This window comes from Ischnura elegans, chromosome 9, assembly GCF_921293095.1.
Source record: "Ischnura elegans chromosome 9, ioIscEleg1.1, whole genome shotgun sequence".
Lineage (NCBI taxonomy): Eukaryota > Metazoa > Arthropoda > Insecta > Odonata > Coenagrionidae > Ischnura > Ischnura elegans.
In genome coordinates this window covers 2,684,751-2,708,194 of record NC_060254.1, presented here as the reverse complement: position 1 = coordinate 2,708,194, position 23,444 = coordinate 2,684,751, and the positions used below count along the sequence as shown (strand labels likewise).

Sequence of the window (23,444 nt, the reverse complement as noted above, 5' to 3'; positions counted from 1 at the left end):
GGATGGGATCGGGGATGGGATTGGGGGATGGGATGGGTGATGGGATTGGGGGATGGGATGGGGGATGGGATTGGGGGATGGGATGGTTGATGGGATGGGGGATGGGATGGGGGATGGGATTGGGGGATGGGATGGGGGATGGGACGGGTGATGGGATGGGGGATGGGATGGGGGATGGGATGGGGGGATGGGGGGATGGGATGGGGGGATAGGATTGGGGGATTGGATCGGGGGATGGTATGGGGGATGGGATGGGATGGGATTGGGGGATGGAATGGGGGATGGGACGGGTGATGGGATGGGGGGATGGGATTGGGGAATGGGATTGGGGGATGGGATTAGGGGATGGGATGGGGGATGGGATGGGATTGGGGGATGGGATGGGGAATGGGATGGGATGGGGGGATGGAATTGGGGGATGGGATTGGGGGATGGGATTGGTTAATGGGATTGGGGGATGGGATTGGGGGATGGGATTGGGGGATGGGATTGGGGGATGGGATTGGGGGATGGGATTGGGGGATGGGATTGGGGGATGGGATTGGGGGATGGGATTGGGGGATGGGATTGGGGGATGGGATTGGGGGATGGGATTGGGGGATGGGATTGGGGGATGGGATTGGGGTATGGGATGGGGGATGGGATGGGATTGGGGGATGGGAAGGGGTGATGGGATTGGGAATGAGATGGGATTGGGGGATGGGATTGGGGGATGGGATTGGGGGATGGGATGGGTTGGGGGGATGGGATGGGGGATGATGGGGGGAAATTGTTTTATTTTGTTTATTAATCGCTAAAAAAGTTGCATTATTCAGTATTTGGATTCTGTCATTTTCTTTAACATAAATTATAGAAACCTCATTATGGTCACACTCATTATCTTTTTTCCACTGAATATTGACTTGTATCAGTCTTAAAAGAACATGATGTTAAATTTGCCATTGCATTGAAAGTAATGAACTAAAATTCTAATCATTCATTTCAGAAGTAAAACAGGGGAGGCATAACTTAGCTAACCACTTAACTGAGATGTTAGGAAGCCAGTGGCAGAGCAGGCAAGTGCAAGGGGCAAGCCAAAACTGATGACCAACCTTAATTAGATCTGAATGTAAATAATTAGTTATTTATAAATTATTTGGAATTGAGATTTATTGAGAATTTTTAATAAAAATTTTATTTACAATATGTTTCACCTAATCAATGTTGCTGACCTTGTCCCTCTAATCTGTACAATGCTTAATTAATTTGTTTTGGATCTAAGAATCTATGCTTAAGATAACGGCATAGATAAGGGCTGTAATTAATTTATTTGAGTAAAGAGTGATTGTGGAGGTGGAGAATAATACTGTAGGATGTAGTATTCTCAAAAACTATTATTGAATCAGTGTGTTGCTCATTCCAATACTATGAAACCAAAAATAAAAAACATTTGCTCCTCCCACAGACTGCCTGACAGTTGTATTAACCCAATCATTAAACTCTAACAGACACTATAAAGGCAAGAATTCGGGAAGAAACTTCACCAAGGAGACCATGTCCCCTCTGTAGATTAGAGAACAAAAGGTAAATTTCATGGAGGAGAGAAAAATATAGCTGCGAGGTTGGTTCATTGGTAGCTATGTTTACATCATCCACTTGATAGTGTGGGAGCAACTACACCTTAGCTGGTACAGAAATGAGTGTTGGCCTACTTTACAGGGATATTAGTGCATATACAGTTGTTTGGTAAATATTTCCATTGGTAAGTTGATTCTACAGTGTTTCAGCTGTTATATGATTAATATTAGGTACTAATTCTTCTTTTTTTGGCATTTTCATGGCTGTGGGAAGTCGCATGTTTTTGCAAAGGAACAGGACTTGAAACATGAGTTTGCCTACTTTGCAAGGGGTATTGAGTGTAGTCTGCTGGCATTTCCATCTATATGTTGATTCTATAGTGTTTCAGCTATTATATGATCACTTCTGTTTTACTGTTTAAATTCCATAGCATATAAATCACAAATATCGAGTCTTATAAAAAAAATTAAACGTTTTAAATATAGACAGTTTAAGCTATAAAGAGAATGGCTCAATTCTGATTTCACCTCTATGAGAAGTAAAATGAGAAGAGAAAAATGTTTATGAGAAAGCTGAGCTCATTGCGATAAAGCTTTATCTAAAAGAGTCCCTTGTCAACATTAAAATTGAAAGTGGTCATTTAGATCAGAGGTGAATTAGAAAATTCAAATATAACCTGTGCGTTTTGGCATTGAAAATCACATTCTATTGAAATATAGTACCATAAGACATGGTAGTATAATTCCTACAAAAAAATAGGGCATCGGGAGCTGGTGATATATTTGCATAGATAATTATTAAAATACAGGAGGGGAAACTTGAATCCAGATCTACAAAAAATGTGGTCTGCAGGGGATATTCCTAGACATTTCGAGATAAACTGCAACATTCTTATTTAAAAAAAGAATGGATCAAAGATATTTGAAGATTTTAGGACCAAGAGAATCATCAAATACTATCTATGGAGTTAGTTTCTTCATGGGAACAAGGCATATGTGTTGACAAGAGTAGGGGAGACAAGAGTTGGAACAATCAAAATGTGATGATCACTTAGAATAATAAAAAGAAAGTCGGATGTCCAATTAAGGAATAGGGTCTTTCAGAGTATAGTTTAGACGTTGGGAATAAAAGAAGCCTTATTAAAAACTTTAGAAGAATAAAGGACATCATAATTGGCCACATATTTAGGGATGGTGTCATGATGACGACCATTGTCTAAGGACATGTGGACGTGAAGAGGTTAAGGGACGGACCTGACTGAGTGGAAATGGACAAGCTCCCTCGAATACATTCGAGAAGTTAGGCTTAATTATGAAAAAATTAGCATAAGGGAATGTGGAGTGCATAGTTGCTTAAAACCAATCTTCGGAATGATGACTTGCGATGATAATTATGATGAAACAATTAGAAGAGTAGCATGATAAAAGATAAAATAAAAGCCGAATGATTCTCCAGCTGATCCAGTTCTATTCCTTTTATTTTTGCAATGCCGAAAAAGTACTCTCGTGACGTGGCTATAATTTTCATTCAATTATGAGGGAAGAATGGCTGTAAAATCACGTAAAATGCCAGTTTAAGAAAAATAATTGAAGAAGTATTGGAAAACATATTGAAAAATTCCAGAAACAACTTAAGAATGTGGCAAACTTGACTTGTATTCTAAGCAATATTTGAGCAAATCCTAAAACATAACGTAACAATCTAACCTATAAAAATCCTGATTAAAAAAAAAGAAAAAACAGAGATATTTTTACAACAAAGTGGAAATTTATACTTTTTGGCCAATGTTCATTATTAGAACAAAATGCTTCAACGGACACTAAGACTACGAAATTTATGGTATCTAAACTGAATAGTGGATATCAACATTGAATGGATATTAAAATACTAAAACAAATGGTAACCATAAATGATTCTCTGGAAGTATAATAGAAATAGAGTGTATTCGTAGGTGGATTTAGGGGGGAAGAGAACCGGAGCACATGCGCCCCAGATGCTTAAAAAATATAGACAAGATTTTCAATATGATTATCATTAAGTTTGTTTTATTTTGAATACTATGGAGTCTCAAACATCTTATTTAATAATGATAACTTGGATATCAAAAAAGAGGATATTTTTACAGTAATTGTTCTATTTTTTGTTTTTAATCTCAAATATGATAAGACCTGTCAGACCCTTGCGCCCCTCTCAGAAAAAAAATCCTGGATCCGTCCCTGTGTGTATTATTAAAACTTTTTTGCATTATAATTTCAAAAATGTTCTCATCTACTCCAAAAAAAATTTAGTGATTACCCTAAGGTCTCCAAATAATAATCCACTATTGCCAAGAACACCTCCCCAGCTAGCACATTATAAGTCATTGAGATAAGGTGAAAGTAAGAAATAAGGAAGTCGCTTCTCAAGTAAGCTTGTTATGGGTTTCTTACGGCCAGGGCGACAAACATCCAGAGTAATGGCAAAATGGATGCCAAACTTTCAGCACTTCCGTAGATGCTGTTATTATCCCATCGTTACAGAGTGTTAATTAAGGCCTTTATGCATTAAAACAATGTTTTTATTATTGGCGCTTCTATATTATGAGGAGAAATAACATCATACCGCCATAATTTGAAAATCATTCACATTTATGAACTGATAGCTTAACGAAGGTCGTAAGAAAAACACAATTTCACAAGACCAACGTAGAATAATATAAAAATGCTGGAAGGAACATCTAATATACGTATTGTAGTCGTCGGGTTATCAAACCATAATTTAAAATTCATAAATGTTAAAATGTATGGACCTTGAATAAATTCAGTTTTTCATGCACATGCCAAACAAGTTTTTTTTACATAATTGGATATTTAGTTAGTAACTACGCCATCAATTTTCAACAACTGCCGTGGTGTAGTGGTCAGCGAGTGGTACTTCGGTTCCGAGAGTCGCACGTTCGGTTCCACCCTAACGTTATTTTTTTTTCTTTCCGCCGCATGGATAGAGTAATTGTACCATGCTTTATATCTTCACTAGCCGGTTGCTTGCAGTTATTAATTTTTTTCTATTTACGGGAAAATCTGTTATCAGTTGTTCAGCCCTTCTAAAAACTCGCTAAATTTCCCCAATAGCCTTTAAATTCATGTCAAGATGAGCCGCGTAGCATGTGTAGTACGCTGTTCAGCCGCCTTTGGCGCTCCAACAGAAGTGACTTACATTGCCTGAGGATATTTGACGGCATTCCTTACCTAAACGCCCCTAACGTCTTACCCTTGCCTTACATAAGTCCCTTAGCTTACGATAAGCTGCTTATCAATTTTTTCCGTAAGAAAACCATAAGAAACGGTTAACTCACTTACTTTGTGCTATCTGGGTCTCCTTCTCATTCTTATTGCAGCAGCGCAATCACAATATATCAAAACAAACATATCTCATAGAAATTCGAGTAAAGAATAATGAACATTCCAAAATGCGTACTCCTCAAGGAAAAAATTAAACCAAATGTAAAAAGCACTTCTAAAGTAAAAAAATACACAAAAGCGTGTAAAAGATCCAACCGAAAGTCAATCTACAAAATATGTCATTAACTTGGTCATAGTTAATTGAAATTGCGTTCAAAATAAGAGCGCTAAAATCGAGCACACAGTTCAGGACGTAGACGTGATCATACGAGCATACAGTTGGCTTCCGGAAGTTATAAGCGACAGTTAAGTTTTTCCTTAAAATATAAAATTATATAAAATTTTCAAATGCGATCGATGCGATAGGAAAGGTAATGGAGTTTTCTAGCAGATGAATCACATTTACACAGCCTCACCCATAAAATAACTTGGTAAAACCGAAAGTGTATGGTGTGCAATAAAACAACGAAAGGAAATAAGTATTCATATTTGCTCTTTTCATAGGCCAAAAAACTGCGAAGTTGATATAATTTGCCATTTAGAAAATCAAATATCTGTATTTTCTGTGAAGGACTGCAGATGTGTTATAATAATTTTTTTGGTAGATTTTAATCTCTCATCTATAAATTTGGATTCCTACTCTTTGTATACTTGTCATATGTCTGTCAAAAATATTAACAAAAACTAACAGGTAAAATTCCTTCTTCGAAAGTGTATGGACTATAGGTGATAATGCATGTAATTTAGACATCTCATTCACTGAGAAACCAATAAAAGAAATCACTATTTATCAGCTACTATTTATAAAATATAGTTAATCTCCGGGCCCGAAGGGAATACCCGCAGACTGGAAAATGCAAGCGTTATACCGAAATTCAAAAATGGATGGGAAACAGACATGGTCCAGGGAACTATCATCAAATTTCATTAAGATCATAAATAGATAAGTTACTCGAACATACAATATCGTCGTTAGCAATATCATGACCTTCTTGGACAGCCAGTCGTGCTGTCAGCCATTCAGTGGCTGTCAGTACGACTTCAGAAATGATAGATCAAGCTAAATACAGTTCTCGCAATTTCTTCACAACGTTCTCAAATCCGCTGAATCGAAAAGACAAGCCAACGCATTATTTATTGGTTTCAAGAAAGTCTTCGACACGTCACCTCACAACAAACTTTTATACAAATACAACAATGCGGGCTAAATGAAAAATTAGTATGCTGGACAGGCGACATTCTGAGTGATCGTAAGCAAAAAGTAGTCCTTGATGGAATTAGCTCTAATGTAATTAAAGTAACATTAGGTGTCCCACAAGGAAACGTAATCGGCCCCCCTTTTGTTCATTGCATACAGAAATGACCTATGCAATCGAAATAGCAGTAAAATGCGTTATTTTCATACTACGCTGTCATCTATCGCAAAATTAGAGATCATCCTGGCTTTAAAATCCTATCTTCGAAATTTAAATACTGTTCATGTTCGGAGCCAAGAGTGGAGACTCAAACTTAGTCTGAGAAAACGCACGGCGCACAGTGGGCGGAAATCGGAAAAAGCCGGACAAAATTACAAAATGGCTTTTTTTGAGTTATAAACTTGAAACTTCGCAGGTATACTCAGAAATGATTGAAATTTATTGATATGTACTTCATTTGACATAGATCCTACCCGTTACTGAGGTACAGAGGCTCAAACGTGAAAAAATTTCCATAAAAACGCCCGTCTTCAATTTTCTCTGAAAATCTTCCAAAGTAAGTGAATGGTGAAGTTATGGGTGGAATCTTGCCGAATAAAAAACCACATAATCTGTTATCATGGTGTTTTTTCTTTAATTTTCCGTAATCTTAAAGAATACAGCCCATAAATTCTTACCGTGCAGTAACAAAATGGCGGATACTGTTTTTCGACGAAGTTTTACATTTAGGTAGAGTTTCAAATAGGTTTTCGGCAAGGTCACGCAGAGTAACTTATATGAGAGCATTGTTTGAAGATTTCTTGAGGTCTTTATGCAGTTTTCTATGAAATAAGTTTGCGTCGCCGGAAATTACATTGATTTTTCGATCGCGCGGCAGGGTTCTTCTCCGCGCGTCGGGAGTTGGATTAGCCGCGCCGCGGTAAGGTTATTGAAGCTGTATGGGTTTTAATGCTCAACGTTCACCATTTTTATGTTTTTCTTCAAGACGCCGATTCTCAAATGGCCTATGGTGAAGACAGTGGAGGTTTTTCATGCGATGTACTTCCACGTTTCATCGAAGTTCATTTCGTTATCTTTGGATACGATCGAAGACCATGCTTCTATTAAAAGCGTTCAAACCTCGACAAAGTGAGTTGTTTTCCTGGGACTCATACAAAAAGACCTACCAGAAAGATACCAGCTGAAAACCTTATACCTTCTTCAATCACCGATCCCTGACCCTCAGGAATCTAATTTCGAAAACGGTCGTTTTATGACACCCTGGAGCGGAGCCCTTGGCCGTCTTAACGGAGGTATTTCCATGGGAACGAAAAAATGAACGATTTTTGTGTCGCTTCAAAAATTGGCTCCTTTGCTCTTTGTAAAATCGAAATTGTTAGTTGTCACGCATCCTGTTCATATAATGGCATGAAAAATTGTGTGAGAGCAGTAGGTCATTCACGATGAACTATACTAGCTTAAATAATATTAATCTAACGCTTTCATTTTGGTAATTTTTCAATTCGGTGTGTTACTGTGATTTTTCCCGGCATGGCCAAATTGCCCTACATAGCATGATGCATGTCACCAAAGGCATCGTCACAATATCACCATGGCATGCCAAAACCAAATTATATTCCATTGAATGTACCTAGGGATGCATTAAAATTTTAATGACGTGGTTGGCTATCTAATTGCATTGCATTATTATTTTTTACCCTTATTCTCCCATTGACCTCCATAGCTTATATTCCACTGAGTTTCATTATTTGAATAACATCCAGTACGAGTTAATTTTTTACCAACGACCCAGAGCTGTTTGCTAATTATTTCTCCAGTTTTTTTTATTATTGCCACTATAAATCTCTATATATGCCAAATTAAGCTAAAATGACGCGACCAATGTCCACGTACTAGTTCAGGGATGGCAGGGATGATCACAGGGCCTATTTCCATCATTTTTTTCCATTGAGTTTGCCATCACTGAACACTTACGTGGAATCAACCGAAGTAGTTTTTTCAATCGAATACATCGAAAATGCAGGAAAAACACGCAAAAATAGCACGAGAATTACGCATTTGTTGCCGTGGGGCGCTGGCCAGAACGCCACAATCCATCACCATGGGGTTATATGAAGATTGGTAGTGGTGGCGGCCGCTGGTGCTATGACGCGTCTAAGCTAGTACCTTATGGAAGTCTTGGGACGCCGCACGAGCATGCGCAGAGCGACGTATCTAGTGAGTTGACGTCGCCGCACCGGCCGGCGGGCATATAATCTTAGTGTCTTGTTTTGGTGAACAGTTGACTTATTATGTGTCAATTGTTTTGACGAACGAGGGATTAGTATGTAAATAGGCCTAGTTGTAGTTGGGTTAATCGATTTGGTGATTGTTAGTGTTTTAGTGTTAGCGAATAGAATAATAGAAGGAAAAATCAGTGTTTCAGAATCAGCATTAGCAATTTACAATTATATAGGCTGTAGTAACTTTAAGCATGAGAAACGTCAGTTGAGTCATAATTTCAAAGGCGGTCAAGATTCAAGTCATTTTAATGGTGAGACAATAAAATCTGCAGTTCCATTTATCAGGGGTATAGAGCCTAAAAATAGCTTAATCGACAAGAGCGAATCACAAATAGTCCCGAATCGGTAAAATACTCGTTCCGAAGTAATAATCGCGGCTGTGGTTAATTGCCGTGTTTTACTAAATAAGATTCCCGATTTTCATCATTTATTTAATCAACTATTGGATTACATTAAAATATGAAAGTATAAGAGGTCATCGGACAATCACTCAATGCAACACACCCTCCCATAAAATATTAGGGAAGGATATGGACTTGGCAAAAGACAGAGATAACGACCGAGTACTTCCTGCGTGAAAGTATTGGCGATTGAAATGAGACACACCTCTTAAAATGACAAGAAAAGAAAGACTAAAGAAAAGGTATGTTGGAATTCATGGCTGAAGCAACATGGAGAATCTTTGAAAGAATTGAGAACCTTCAAAAACTACTTTTTCGAGTCTCCAAACCTTCGCGAAAGACTAAATTTCACGTCACAAACTCTGATAGTCAATTAACCGGCTGTTCCGCAAAATTAAGGAAGCAGATGTGTAAGCAAGTTTTCTTTTCTTATTAAGGAGGCAATTCATCTTATAACTTCCAAATCCTAATATATATGATACGATAATTCTGTTTGAATAATCTCATAAAACAATAAAGGCATGAATGGTGTCTCCTCAGAAGTTTTTTTTATTGTTACTCGCGCATGCCTATAGAAAGGCTCTCCTAATTACACGGCATCATTAATTTACTTCATAACTAAATGCATTCGAAAGAAGTGTAGGAATAAGTGGTAACTTTGGCTATTCGTTTAACCATATTGTAAAAAGGCAAGAAGAACTTATTAAATGATGTCAGCGCTGCCAAGTGAGGAGCTTGTTGAAGGATCATAGATTTCCGATTGCAAATTTTACCAAATGCTCGAAATTCTCATTTTTTATGCTTATAATAGCACTTTTCACACAAATAGACATCATTTACTACTGTCTAAGGTAAGTACTTATAAGTATGCCTCACTGAATCATTCAATGCTTTAGCTCGCGTCCCTTTCCTGCTGACTGCATCCACGGGTTTGGTTCCTTGCGGGGTGTCAGCCTGATGTTTCCCCATCTCAGCTGCCTTGCGGATCTCGATGCTGTCATCCAGAGATAATTCCGGTATCCGCAGAAGTCTTTCCTGAACATCCAAATCATGTATTCCGGGAACAATTCGGTCTCTCATAACACTATCAGTCTGATTGCCGTACTCACAGATTTTGACTAGCTTTTTCAAGTCGGTGACAAAGAAGTCAAAGGGCTCACCTTCCTGCTGTTTGCGCGTGTTAAACAGAAATCGTTCAACTACCACGTTCTCTCAAGGATTCGCGTATTTTTCGAATTCATTTAGTACTTTATCGTAATCTGACTTATCTTCTTCTTCCAGATTAAACATATTAAAGAGCTCAACTCCGTCCTCACCAATTACACTCCGTAAAATGGCAGTCTTAACTTCGTTCGGTTTCGTTTTCAGTCCAGAAGCTAACGTATACATCTCCAAGTTCTGCTTGAACTTACGGAAATTATCAATGACATAGCCCGTTAAGACTAACGGATTAGGAGGCCTCGCTTGTTGCATCCTCGAAACTTTCTTATTCCCTTAACTTTGAACACGTCGTCTGACTACGTACTATCGAGCACATGGCCCTAATCGAGCACTACCGGCTGCGCCATGTCATGTTCTTACGAACGTTTATGCAACAGTGAGCATATGAATACAGGGAGCTGTAGACAGCACTTAAAACAATTGACACACACAAAGCACAATATCATGACATCTGCTCAGCATTTTCCTGAGTCTCAAAAGTAAATAAAAAATCATCAAAGAAAACGGCTAAAAAGTAAAGTCATCAATTGGAGATGCAGGAAAAATGTTGTCTACGGCCGATTTTATGCACCCTGAAAACTCCAAGTTGGTACATGAGTTTCAAGCTAGTAATCCGTAACAAAAAAAGACCGATTGATCTCGAGGTATGCGTTCTCTTAAAAACTAACACTAAATATCAGCGCTGATGTTGGGCACTACGTGATAGTTTTTGCATGAGCACATTTTTTTCGCATAATAAAACCAGGGCTGGCAACTGATAAGCAAGAGAGCTTTGGCTAGGCGACGTCACTAAAAATGAGTTCTAAGAGGTTTGTAAGGAGTTGTAGAAGACCGTAGCTGCTTTGCAAAAGTTAGGCAAGGAAAACAAACCTGTCTAGAGACAAAAGAAGCAAGGACAAGAGGTGGGAGCTTAAAAGTTAGGAGGTAGAATGGTATGCACTGTTATATGGGCACTTTACTCGAGCAGAAAGGTTCAGATCCAGTTGAGTCTTCAGGCTCTGACCCCCCCAAAAAGAGGTAATGCAAATTTGGGCCTAACCGGTCATATCAACGCGTGGAAAATAGCTGGAGACTGATTGTGAGTGGGATATAGGTCTAACGCCTCAACAGATGAAAGTTAATAGGAAATAAGTTACATTTATGCAAACCGAAAGTTTTTATTGGAGAAAATTGGCCACACGATTCCCCTGCAGTTAATTTAATGCCCTAGAGAAACATTTTCGCCCCTCAGTATTTACGAAAATGGCGATTAATACGCCAGGAATGTTTCTCGGACTTCCGGCATACTGTTAGTGAGACGCGTCCATCGAAACGTCGGCAGAAATTGGGGAGCCTGACCCGGACGGAAACCCAGAGAGAAAAAGCCAAAAAGGCACATTAAATTTCAGCGTTTAGTCCAACTTGTTGAAACCGTTTAGGTCTCGAAAATATTCACGCAAATGGCAGAAAATAATCATCAAGATTGACAAAGAATTTTGAATGATTTGTCGAATTTTATGTGAATTGGCACGAAAATAGACTATTAGATAGAAAATAGAGAATAGAGTATTAAAAAAATTCGACACTTGAAGAGGCATCGCACTGGTGTTAGCCATGAGTGAGAGTGTTACTTTATTACCTTTACCGTTATTCAAATCAAGGCCGCACTCGTAACGTAGCGGGGATAGAACCACCTACGTAATTTCTGGGGAAATTGAAAATATTGCAATTGCTTTTAGGTGGCTTACCAATGAAAATTTTCGTTAGAACAGATTAATGAACATTCTTCGTCAAGTTGGAAGTTTTCACTTTTCAGTTGCAGCGATTATCTAAGCATCAATATTGTGCACTACGTTGTGATCAGTATATCTCACTTTGATCTGTGTTTTTAAGAGCGTCTGGATCAATAAAAGTTAATATTTGATCTCAGAAAAGGATGTTCAGATCAAAGATTTTTTTACTGCCTTTATCATAAAATGGATCTTTTCACCGGCTTTATATGCTGACTATTGGTGCATTTTTATACCGCTAAGTGAAGCTTTAATCTACCGTAATCTTGGAGCCTCACTGATGACTTCAGGCTTAACTGTGCGAAACCTTTTCATTATAGAAAATAAAATAAAGAACGTTGTACGGTTCCCTAATATATTCGATAAAACACGACCCGGGTTTCATAACATAGTTCACCTGACGATGTCACTATGTTATGACACTCGGGTCGTGTTTTCTCAAATATATTAGTGAAAATAACAAAGTAAATTCTATCATTTCCCATGTAATCATTAAGTTTTTCAACGCAGATAAGTAACGGAAGGCCATTGACGCGAGACCGAATGAGACCGAATGTTCCTTAGTTCGCGCCAGGTTTTAGTTGCGTCACTTATGCTGAAGAAAATTTGTGAGTAATAGAGGCGGCTTAGAACCCGTGACTACTAGTCCCGGGACTTTGGAACATGGGTCAATGACCTCATGTTCTATAATTCTGGCACCCCCACCTCCTTCCCCTCGTCGAACCCACCCCCACCTCCTTCCCTTCGCCGGACCCACCCCCGCCCCTTGGCATAACCCTAACCCCTTTGGAGGAACAGGGGTTCGATGACCTGACTTTCTAAGGGCAAAGCATCATTCTTTGTGCCATACCCTCCCTCGTCACAAGCCCAGCCCGAGTTTCGTAATTAAAGTGTCTTCGGAGATTTTGGAAATTCTTATGCAACCACTTACCCCTTCTCTCTGTGGAACAGGGGTTCGATGACCTGCCTTTCTAACCCTTCTTGGGACCCTAGCGACTCCTGCCTATAGGACAAAGCATCATTCTTTGTGCCATACCCTCCGTCGTCACAAGCCCAGCCCTAGTTCCGTAATTAGTGTCTTCGGAGATTTTGGAAATTCTTATGTAACCACTTACCCCATCTCTCTGTGGAACAGAGGTTCAATGACCTGCCTTTCCAACCCTTCTTGGGACCCTAGCGACTCCTGCCTATAGGACAAAGCATCATTCTTTGTGCCATACCCACCGTCGTCACAAGCCCAGCCCTAGTTCCGTAATTAAAGTGTCTTCGGAGATTTTGGAAATTCTTATGTAACCAACTACCCCTTCTCTCTGTGGAACAGGAGTTCGATGACCTGCCTTTCCAACCCTTCTTGGGACCCTAGCGACTCCTGCCTATAGGACAAAGCATCATTCTTTGTGCCATACCCTCCGTCGTCACAAGCCCAGCCCTAGTTCCGTAATTAAAGTGTCTTCGGAGATTTTGGAAATTCTTATGTAACCACTTACCCCTTCTCTCTGTGGAACAGGGGTTCGATGACCTGCCTTTCCAACCCTTCTTGGGACCCTAGCGACTCCTGCCTATGGGACAAAGCATCATTCTTTGTGCCATACCCTCCCTCGTCACAAACCCTGCCCTAGTTTCGTAATTAAAGTGTCTTCGGACAACTTGGAAATTCTTATGTAACCGACGGGTAGTTTGGAAATGGCGAAAGACTCGTTCTATAAATCCGTGCCCTCACTTTCTCCTGTTACCCCCAAACAAACCTTAATATGATCCATATCAACCAATACAGGTATTGCAATCACGCAGATGATAAGAAATGTGAGCGCCAGCCAGGTAATTGGAAGGAAAGGCAGAGATTTCATTTCATAATTTATTTATTTATTTTTTTACAGTTAAATATTTAAATAAAATCCTGATTCTATAGTCACTTCTTCTCTGCACTGTAAAATGTTTCTATAGTTTGAAACTACTTCGTGAAAAGCCAGGTTAAGGCATGTTTTGCATGTCACACACTTACACTCGCGGCAATTTGAGATTTTTCTTTCGGTATGGTCACTTGAACCAACAGCACGCGCAATATTCTTGGCACAGCTATCACAAATGGCACACGTACAGTAATCACTGGAAAGTGGTTCTGATAGTTCAAATGAAAGCATCAGACTGTCTTGGATTTCGGCCTCTGTAACATCATCATCATCATGCGTTGCAGCGTCGATGATTACGGTTTCCGCCGTGCTGCTGATCTCCTCTGTATTCCCTACAGCCGCAAATACCTCGCCATTCGGCAACCAGAAGCCATCCGGAAACTCTCTTTTTGCTGTAACGGGTGTAGAGCGTCGAAAGCCGTTCTTGATAGAGGATGGTGGATCGTCATAATCTGAGTGATCGTCATCTTCCCAGCTATAAAGGTTGGCAGCTTGAATCTGAAATAAAGGATTTATAAGTTTTCAGTGCTGGACTCGGGGAGTTGAAAATCGAATACATTGATTGGTAACAATGACCGTAAGAAAAAAAATGCCAACGTGCTTACTTCTCGTTCAATTTCCTAAGGAGTGATTTTCTCATACTTGTCGTCCATTTCAATAATTGCCTCTGCTGTGGGTCGTGGATGGGTGCTTTCCGTCCGACGGGTGAGGGACAACTGAGACCCACTCGCAACCCTTTTTCCAGAGGTGGGGAAGTAAAGGCGGGGGAAGGTACGTAAGTGAAAGAAAGGGAGGGAGGGAGTTGGGAAGCATTGTCTAAATGCGGATGCCTTTCCGTATTTTTTGACGGCCACCTCTTAACAGCTCTGCAGTGGCCTTTCAGGCACGGATCGGTAAGGTTCTGCGCCGACGTTATGTGAGTGAAGGGGGAGTTGAGAAAAGGGTCTGCTGTGTTTAGCGCCTTATTTCGATGACCCTCCACAATTGCATTGCCGCTTTTTCGAGGGTCCAAAGAATTTTCCCGCGACGGCTTGAACGATTTTGAAAAAAGAGATTTCGTATGACAAACTATAAATCGCGGGAAGGATGGTGAAAGGTGTTCAAGTTTCTTAAAGTGTTCCTAAAATTACTTACGATTTGTAAAAAGGGTTCTTCACCCCTTGGAAGGGTATGGTCAGTAAGAGAAATATGTATGTTGAAAAGACCAAAGTGAATGTATTTTCCAATGCGTTTCGAAGGAAACTCACCCCCTTTTTTTTTTTTGAGTGGGGGTATGCCAGTTCATACCCTTAAAAGGGCTGAGAGTAGAGCTCTATCGCTTGTTTGTCTCGTGGTTGCGTCTAGAGGCCAGAGTTGCTGTGTGCTACGTGTGTCGGTTGTCTATACACTTTGCTATCCTGCTTATCACACGTCGATCCTGAGTGAGAAGTCACGGTGTAGTCAGTGTGTCGACTGTCTATACATTTAGCTATCCAGTTAATCACACGTCGCACAGTGGTCTGAAATCGGAAAAAGCTGGACAAAAGTCCAAAATTGCGTTTTTTGAGGTAGAGACTTGAAACTTGGCGTATATACTCACAAATAGTTGGTGATCACGGTATAATAAGTTATTTCTCCTATATCTAATCCGTTACTGAGATACAGGGGATCAAACATGACCAAATTTCCAAAAACACGCCCGATCTCGTTTTTCTCCGAAAAACTTCGGAGTTAAACTGCTGGTAGAGTTTTTGAAGGATTTTAATGCAGTAAAAAACGTTATATTCCAAAAATATGGTACTTTATCTACATTTTACATTATTTTTTAACTTTTTGGTTAGTATTGGTGCAGTATAATGTCGCAAAATGGCGGACCCTTTTTTCTGGCCAAATTTGACATAAAGTAGACAATATCTTTAGTTTAAGAAAAAACATATCTCCAATTTTTCCTCAGAGTATTTAATAGACATCATTTAAGAGAATGGAGCAAAAATCTTTGAAAAAAGTTTGCCCCTTCATTAATGAACGCGATTTTTCGATCGCGCTGCACGTCCCGGCTCCGCGACACGGGGGCCTAGAGACTCGGGGACACCGTTGGACATTTCACTTTGTTTGGAACTTAATTATTTAAAATCGTAATTTTAAGCACACTATACAGTCTCAATTGACCCAAAATACTTAACTGAAGACATTACTAGAATATTGGATCGATATACTTGGTTACTGAACGCCGTAACTCTGGTAAACATGCTTTGGTTTCGAAACCTAACTGAATCATTACACTTTTTCTTTCACTATGGAAGCACATTAGGAACACCCTTTGGGTTTTCTCGCGAAGCTTGCCATGCACAGTTACCAGGAAAGGCTGCAGCCCGGATTCTTTCACTAATTCTTTCCCTTTTCACCCACGCCGAGGAGGAACGTGCGAAAAGGGACATTTTATGAGTGTAGACAGGACACACCTCTCCCTGAAAGAACTGGACAATTTCTCCATACCCCTAACCTCCTTGTCGCACAAAAATGATGTGGTGAGTGCATAAATGATGCATCTATGCAAGCTTGCGCTCAATGTGGAGAAAGACAGGAGGTATTTCGCGACTCGGAACCAGTCCTAGACTTTTTAAAATCCGTAGTGGTCATAAGGAGTAGGGGTTTTAAGGAGATATTTTGCGTGGCACATTACGCCAAAGGTTACGACAGCCACTTCATCATAAAATCAATGGTGGAAAAAATGAACTGGCAGCCGAAGATAATTTCTACAGGGGCCAAATTGATATCTGTGGAATATGAGGGGGTTAAATTCATCGACTCACTCAATTTTCTTCCGATGCCTTTGTCAAAACTTCCGCAGACGCTGGGACTGGATAGCTCCCTAGCGAAAGGATACTTCCCGCATCTGTTTAACAAGAATGCCAATAGTAGATACGAGGGATCTATGCCGCCACTTGCTGACTACGGTGTGGAACAGATGACGAGGAAGGAAGCAGAAATTTTTCTAAGTTGGCACAGAGAGATGACGGAAAAAAATTACGTGTTCAAAATGGACGAGGAAATCGTGAAGTATTGTGTGCAAGACGTGAATATTCTTCGTATAGCCTGTACGAAATTCAGGCAAGATTTTCTCAGCCTAAACGAGACGGATCCCTTCAGAGAGGCGCTGACCATTGCCAGGGCTTGTATGTGCGTCTTTCAGAAAAAATACTTGAAAGCTAATGAGATAGCCATTATACCTCCCAGAGGATACAGATGGGCAGACGTTCAATCCCAAAAGGCCATTAAGTGGCTTTTGTCTGAGGAGCGAAGTCGCGGTCAAGTGATACAGCACGCTGCAAATGGAAAAGAAGTGAGAAGGGAGGGGAAGAAGGTTGACGGGTACTTGCAAACCCCAGATTCGAAGATAATTTTCGAATATAACGGGTGCTTTTACCACGGCTGCCCCAACTGCTTTCCAAATAGACATGAGTCCATTCATAAAAACTCTCAAGAAACCATGCAGTCGAGGTTCGAGACGACTGAGAGAAAATTGGATTTTTTTACCCAAAGGGGCTACAGGGTAATCCAAAAGTGGGAATGCGAGTTAGATAGGGAGGTAGAGAGAGACAGCAAGTTGCATGAGTACTTGAGGGAGCATCCGTTGTGCGAAAAAAGTCCTCTAAACCCCCGGGACGCTTTCTACGGAGGGCGGACAAACGCGATAAAACTCTATCATCGGGCCAATGAGTCGGAGGGGGAAGAAATAAAATACATAGACCTCTGCTCACTATATCCTTATGTGAATAAGTATAAGGCATATCCTCTAGGGCATCCAGTGATATACGTGGGCGAAGATTGTCCTCCCCTCGAAGAGATTGAAGGATTGGTGCGCTGTGATGTTCTTCCCCCTACCGACCTCTACTTGCCAGTATTGCCAATGAAGGCCAATGGAAAATTATTCTTTCCGCTTTGCCGTAAATGTGCGCTAGTTGAAAATCAGGGGGCATGCTGTCACACGCAAGAAGAAAGAAAGCTAGTGGGGACATGGGTTACCAACGAGGTAAAAAAGGCGGTGTCTCTGGGATATAAGGTGCTGAAGATACATGAAGCTTGGCACTATGATGATATTACAGAGTATTCCAGGGAAACAAGGGAGGGAGGTCTTTTTTCGGGCTACATAAATAACTTTTTGAAAGTTAAGCAAGAGGCTAGCGGGTGGCCTAGTTGGTGCAATTCAGAGGATGAGAAAGAGAGATACTTAAAATTATTTCTCGAGAGAGAGGGTGTATGTCTGGAGAAGAAGAATGTGGAGTTCAACGCTGGAAAACGATCTTTAGCAAAACTCGTGCTCAACAGTTTCTGGGGCAAGTTTGGGCAGCGTGAGAACCTGGCTCAGACAAGTGTAGTAAAAAAATTGGACGAGCTATACACAATGTTATCGAGTCCCACGGTCGAAGTGCATCGGACAGTGGAAATAAATGATGAAATGTTATACGTGCACTGGGAAGAGGCCGCCGATGCTGTTAGCGCCACACCTAGCGGTAATATTGTATTGGCGTGCTACACAACTGCTCATGCTAGGCTCGAGCTGTACAAGTATCTTGAGCATCTGAATAGACGCACGATTTATCACGACACAAACAGCTGCATCTACACACAAAAACCCGGGGAATGGGCACCGCCGATTGGCGACTATTTGGGTGATATGACTGACGAGATCGCACCCCTGGGAGAAGGGTGTTTCATCTCTGAATTTGTGTCTGGTGGACCTAAGAACTATGCATATGTGGTGCGCTCGAAATGTTCTCCAACTTTCGAGAAAAAAGTCTGCAAAGTGAGAGGCATCACTATAAACGTATCAAACGACCAAAATGTGTGCTTTGATGCGCTGAAAAAGATGGTTCTTGAAGATGCTCCGGGGCGGAGATTAACATACAACCACCGTATCTATCGCCTGAAGAACCATGACATTGCGACGAGGACTGAGACAAAGCTGTTCCGCGTTGTCTACACAAAGAGGAAAAGGACCGAAGATTTTTGTACGCTTCCTTATGGGTTTAAACGAAGAAGAGGAGATTGAAGCTGTCTGCCTACAACTTCTCATTCTTTTCTATATTATCAGTAACCTCACTATTTCTTTTCCTTTAAGTTTTTCTCTCTCCAATATGCATTCTTATTTTTCATTTTATCTTTATTTCTCGTAAATAGCTTCTCTTTACTTAAACTGAAATTGTGCATCTCTTTTGAATAACACGTTTTTATTTCACTTCATCTTTCTTTCTCAAAATATTTCTTTATTTTAATTCAGTTTAATCAAGAATATTATTTCCCTTTTTTATTTGTATACTTCTTCTATTATTTTTTTTATTTAAAAATACCTCTGTATTTTAATTTCAATTTACTTAAGAATTTTACTTTCAATTTTTATTTGTATACTTCTTCTATTATTTGATCATTTTTTCCCTCCGATGGACTACCACCTTGACGCGGTGGATGGGCTTAAGAACTCCTACCATGGGAATTCAACAAAGAGTAGTCCTTCTTTTATCAAATGCATGTGTCGAGACCAAGTAGCGTAGTGATGTGGTTTGTTATCCAATATAAGCGTAAACCCGACCTAGAATTGCTTAATCTCTAAGATGGATCTAAGGCTGAAGCATCCTTTCTGCGCGTTAGTTGCAGGCCCTTCCTCATGTGGCAAGACTTGCTTTACAAGTAAGCTGATAACATTTCAAAAGGATATGTTTGACGTGTCGTTTTCCGACATAATCTGGTGTTATGCAGAATGGCAGCCTTCTTACGAGTCTTTAAAACCTTTGGGTGTCACTTTTCATGAAGGACTACCAGATATGAAGAGTATTCAGCCGTCAAGCGGCGCTAAATTAATGATCCTAGACGATTTAATTATGGAAAGTAGCGATAGAGTCGTGGTAGATTTATTCTCAAGGGGAAGCCACCACAGAAATATAAGTATTATCCACCCGACTCAGAATCTGTTTCATCAGGGAAAGGGAGCTAGAGATATATCACTCAATACCCACTACGTTGTATACTTTAAAAATCCTAGGGATAGGAGTCAGATTTTGAGCCTCGTACGGCAGATTTATCCGAGAGACATCAGATTTTTGCAAGACGCGTATGACGATGCAGCGCAAGAAGCTCATGGATATTTATTCATCGATTTAAAACAATCCACACCCGATGCATTTCGATTTCGTGCCAAAATATTTCCGGACGATGCACATCATTATTTCTACCAACCGAGGGAATGAGATCAAACGACTCGTCGCTAGAATGGCAATAAATAGAAACAGACACTTGATCAATGTTTTAGTCACAATGAAGCAGAGGATAGCTAAAAACGTCGATATTCTGAGCTTCATTGCACGCTGTAAACCTTCGATACGCGCGGCAATTCTCAAAACGGCGGACCCTGGGCTCACCAGAACCATATGTTAAATTGTTGATAACACGCTGAAAGGGAGAGTGGATTTGACTGCTGCACAGAAAAAGCGATTAGCGAGACACGAAGATTTACTGCGTAAACTCGCAACGGGAAAAGGCTGTTGGCAGAAAAAGAAGAAATTAATTGTGCAATCGGGAGGTTTCATTTTACCACTACTCTTACCAGTTATAACTGGTGTCATTTTCAGCCTTATAAGTAATGGATCACGCTAAGAAATTGGTGCTTGTTCCTCATGAAACTTTGCATCGCATGAATAACCCAACCGTTCCGATGACCAACAGCGGCCAAGTCCTCTCGGCCCTAGATGACGAGATGGAGAGAATTTTACGCGCACCCATGCAATCAGACAGTGAAAAATGGAAGTTATATAAACAATGTCTCCATCGTTTTCTACACTTTGCGGGAGAGGAAAGGAAACCATTAGGTCTACCTATAATGGAAAAGGAACGCAACGTGGATGATGAAAGTTCTGTCGCTGCAGGAGAGGAGAGACGCATTCCCCTACGGTCTGAAATTATTAATTCAGTACCACTGAAATACAGGAAAAGGGCTGAGCTTCTCGTGAACAGAATCTCGTTGTCAGATAAAATCAGCTGGAGCTCTGAGGGAACGGTTACCATCAATGGTGGCGTTATTCCAGGGTCCAATATCATAGATCTAGTTGGAGATATAATGAGAGAGAGAGGAAAAATTCAAACCCTATCGGTATCGCTTCCTTCGCGTCATTATTATCGGAAATAAACACGCCAATGGAATATATAGGGAATCGCCCGCGGCTTCAAATCATTCGGAGCCACACACCGAAGGTGAGAGAACGTAATGTGGAAAGGCTGCCATTTATGCGTCGGAGGACTCAGAGTTCACCAAAGAGTTCATCCTCCGCTAAGGAGACGATCATTCAGCGCTGGACTCCATATCGCTTTAAAAAATGAAGAAGTCTGTGGACTCGATACTTCGAAATATTTAATACGACCCTGCGCATCCTGCGTCATATTCCGGAGCAGAGAAGCTGTGGAAAGCTGCACCACCTACTTTGTCAAGGAAAGACGTCAGAATATGGCTTCAGAAACAAGATGCATACACGCTTCATAAGCCCTTAAAACGAAAGTTTCAAAGAAATAGATATATTGTCGACAATATGGACGATCTGTGGCAGGCGGATTTAAATGATATGAAGCATATAAGAAAACAGAACGATGGATTCAATTATATTCTCACTGTGATCGATGCATTTAGTCGCTTTTCATGGGCGGTCCCCTTGCGCTCAAAGACGGGTGCAATTGTGACAGAGGGATTTTCTCGAATACTAAAATCGACGAGACGGAAACCGGTCAAACTTATGACCGATAAAGGTAGCGAATTGTTAAACAAAACATTTCAGGACTTTTTAAAAAAGAAATCGATTGGTTATTACCACTCAAATAATCCGGACACCAAATCAGCGATAGTTGAACGCCTAAATAGAACTCTTAAATCTCGGATGTGGCGATATTTTACGATGTACAACACCAAGAGATACGTTGACGTCCTTCAGAAGATCGTAGACGCGTACAATAAATCCATACACTCTACAATCAAGATGGCTCCAGCGGACGTTACCGAGAATAATATTCTTCAAGTGTGGAATAATGTCCACGGCGCTGTGAAGAAGAAGAGCGTAAGAGCACGCCTGAAAGTTGGAGACAGACTGAGAATAAGTAGAGAGAAGGTGTCATTTCGGAAAGGATACGAATCGAATTGGAGTGAAGAAATATTTATAGTTGAGAGAGTTATTAAGAGGCGGCCGCCAGTTTACGAGTTAAGAGATTTAGAAGGCGAAATAATCGAAGGTAGTTTTTATGAACCCGAATTACAAAAAAATTATTCTCTCTAAATCGAGGACATTCAAAATAGATAAAGTACTTCAGACGAGGGGGAGAGGGATCAGAAAAGAGGCGCTAGTCAAGTGGAGAGGATATCCCACCAAATTCAACTCGTGGATTCCAGCGTCATCGATAAAGAAGTTATGATGTCTGAAGAGTTCTACCTCACGCTCCCTAGTAACAGCTCTATGTCTAGTCATGGGAGCAACACAACCTCTAAATTTACATGTCTTCTGCCTAGAAAAATCTCTTTGGACGGGCAGTGGGAGGTCTCTCTCGCAGAGATTCACTTCCCAATGACAATTTGCAACGTTTATGGTAAACAGCGCGAATATTCCGTTTACCATGCCAGAAGCAACGACTCTTATTACAGAAAACTACCGGCGAGTCACTACTCATCTATCGTAGATCTCGTTGAGACATTTAACGAAGATCTAAAGAAGATTTCTAGCTCTAACGATGTGAAATTTTCTTACAACGAACGGGGAGTTATTACAATTGAGGCGATAGACACAGTTGTTACCATATCTGAAATTTTGGCGTTGCAACTAGGGTTTGAGCCTGGGGGTGACATTGTGGAGCAGAAAAAAGCTAGGCGCAAACCTGACCTCGATATAGGCTACCCCTCTCAGATATACGTTTATTGCGACATCGTTGAGCCGCAGGTAATAGGCGATACTGTAGCCCCTCTCCTGCGAATAGTTAGTACGGCGGCCGAGAAAAAAAAATTCGGTCTCAACGTTAACCACGTTTTCAGCAGACCATTCTACGTTCCTATTATGAAGAGAGAGTTTGACACGATAGAAATAGATTTAAGGACTCACGCGGGTCATCCCATACCATTTCTTTATGGGACATCAGCTGTAGTACTTCACTTTCGCAAGCGTGGGAGCTATGGTAAAGACGAATAACAACTACGATCCTTACACTCGTTACTACCTAAATCAGGTTGGAAATGGGGTGGGATCTGTTTATCAGGGAGTTAGCTATCAAAAAGGTCACGGTATAGGGAAGTTTCTGGGAGGGCTCTTTCGATCCGTGCTGCCATTACTGAAAAGCGGTGCTCGCACCGTGGGTCACGAGGCTCTTAGAACCGGAATGAATGTCATTGGCGACTTGGCCTCGAACGATGCACAGCCTGTAAAAAGGGTGATACGCAAACGCGTTCTAGAGGCTGGAGAGAATCTCATGAGAAGGGCGGAGAGTAAAATACAGAGGATGACAGGGGGTGGGTATATTCAGAAAACGCGTAAGAGGAAGTCTCAGTCGAAGACTACCACCCGAGGGAGTAAGACATCTACTTCAAAGAAGAAGAGGAAGATTAAGGGGAAGAAGACGACGACGGTCCTGTCAAGAAAGATTTCTAAGCAAGACTTGAAGGACATATTTACCTAAAATGTCTTTTCTGCACCACCAATCCTGTGAATGTGTAAAGTCTGAACTCGATC

General features: G+C 40.7%; 1 protein-coding gene across 1 annotated transcript; it reads left to right on the top strand.

Moving 5' to 3' along the window:
• Positions 1-16,735: 16,735 nt before the first annotated feature.
• Positions 16,736-18,748, top strand: LOC124165853. Its single transcript, XM_046543379.1, has one exon. It carries the CDS (start codon positions 16,736-16,738, stop codon positions 18,746-18,748), a length of 2,013 nt encoding a protein of 670 aa, XP_046399335.1.
• The last annotated feature ends 4,696 nt before the right edge of the window (positions 18,749-23,444 follow it).

Coding starts and splice junctions, on each gene's coding strand:
- LOC124165853 (XM_046543379.1), top strand. CDS start 16,736: ATGGACGAGGAAATCGTGAAGTATTGTGTGCAAGACGTGAATATTCTT.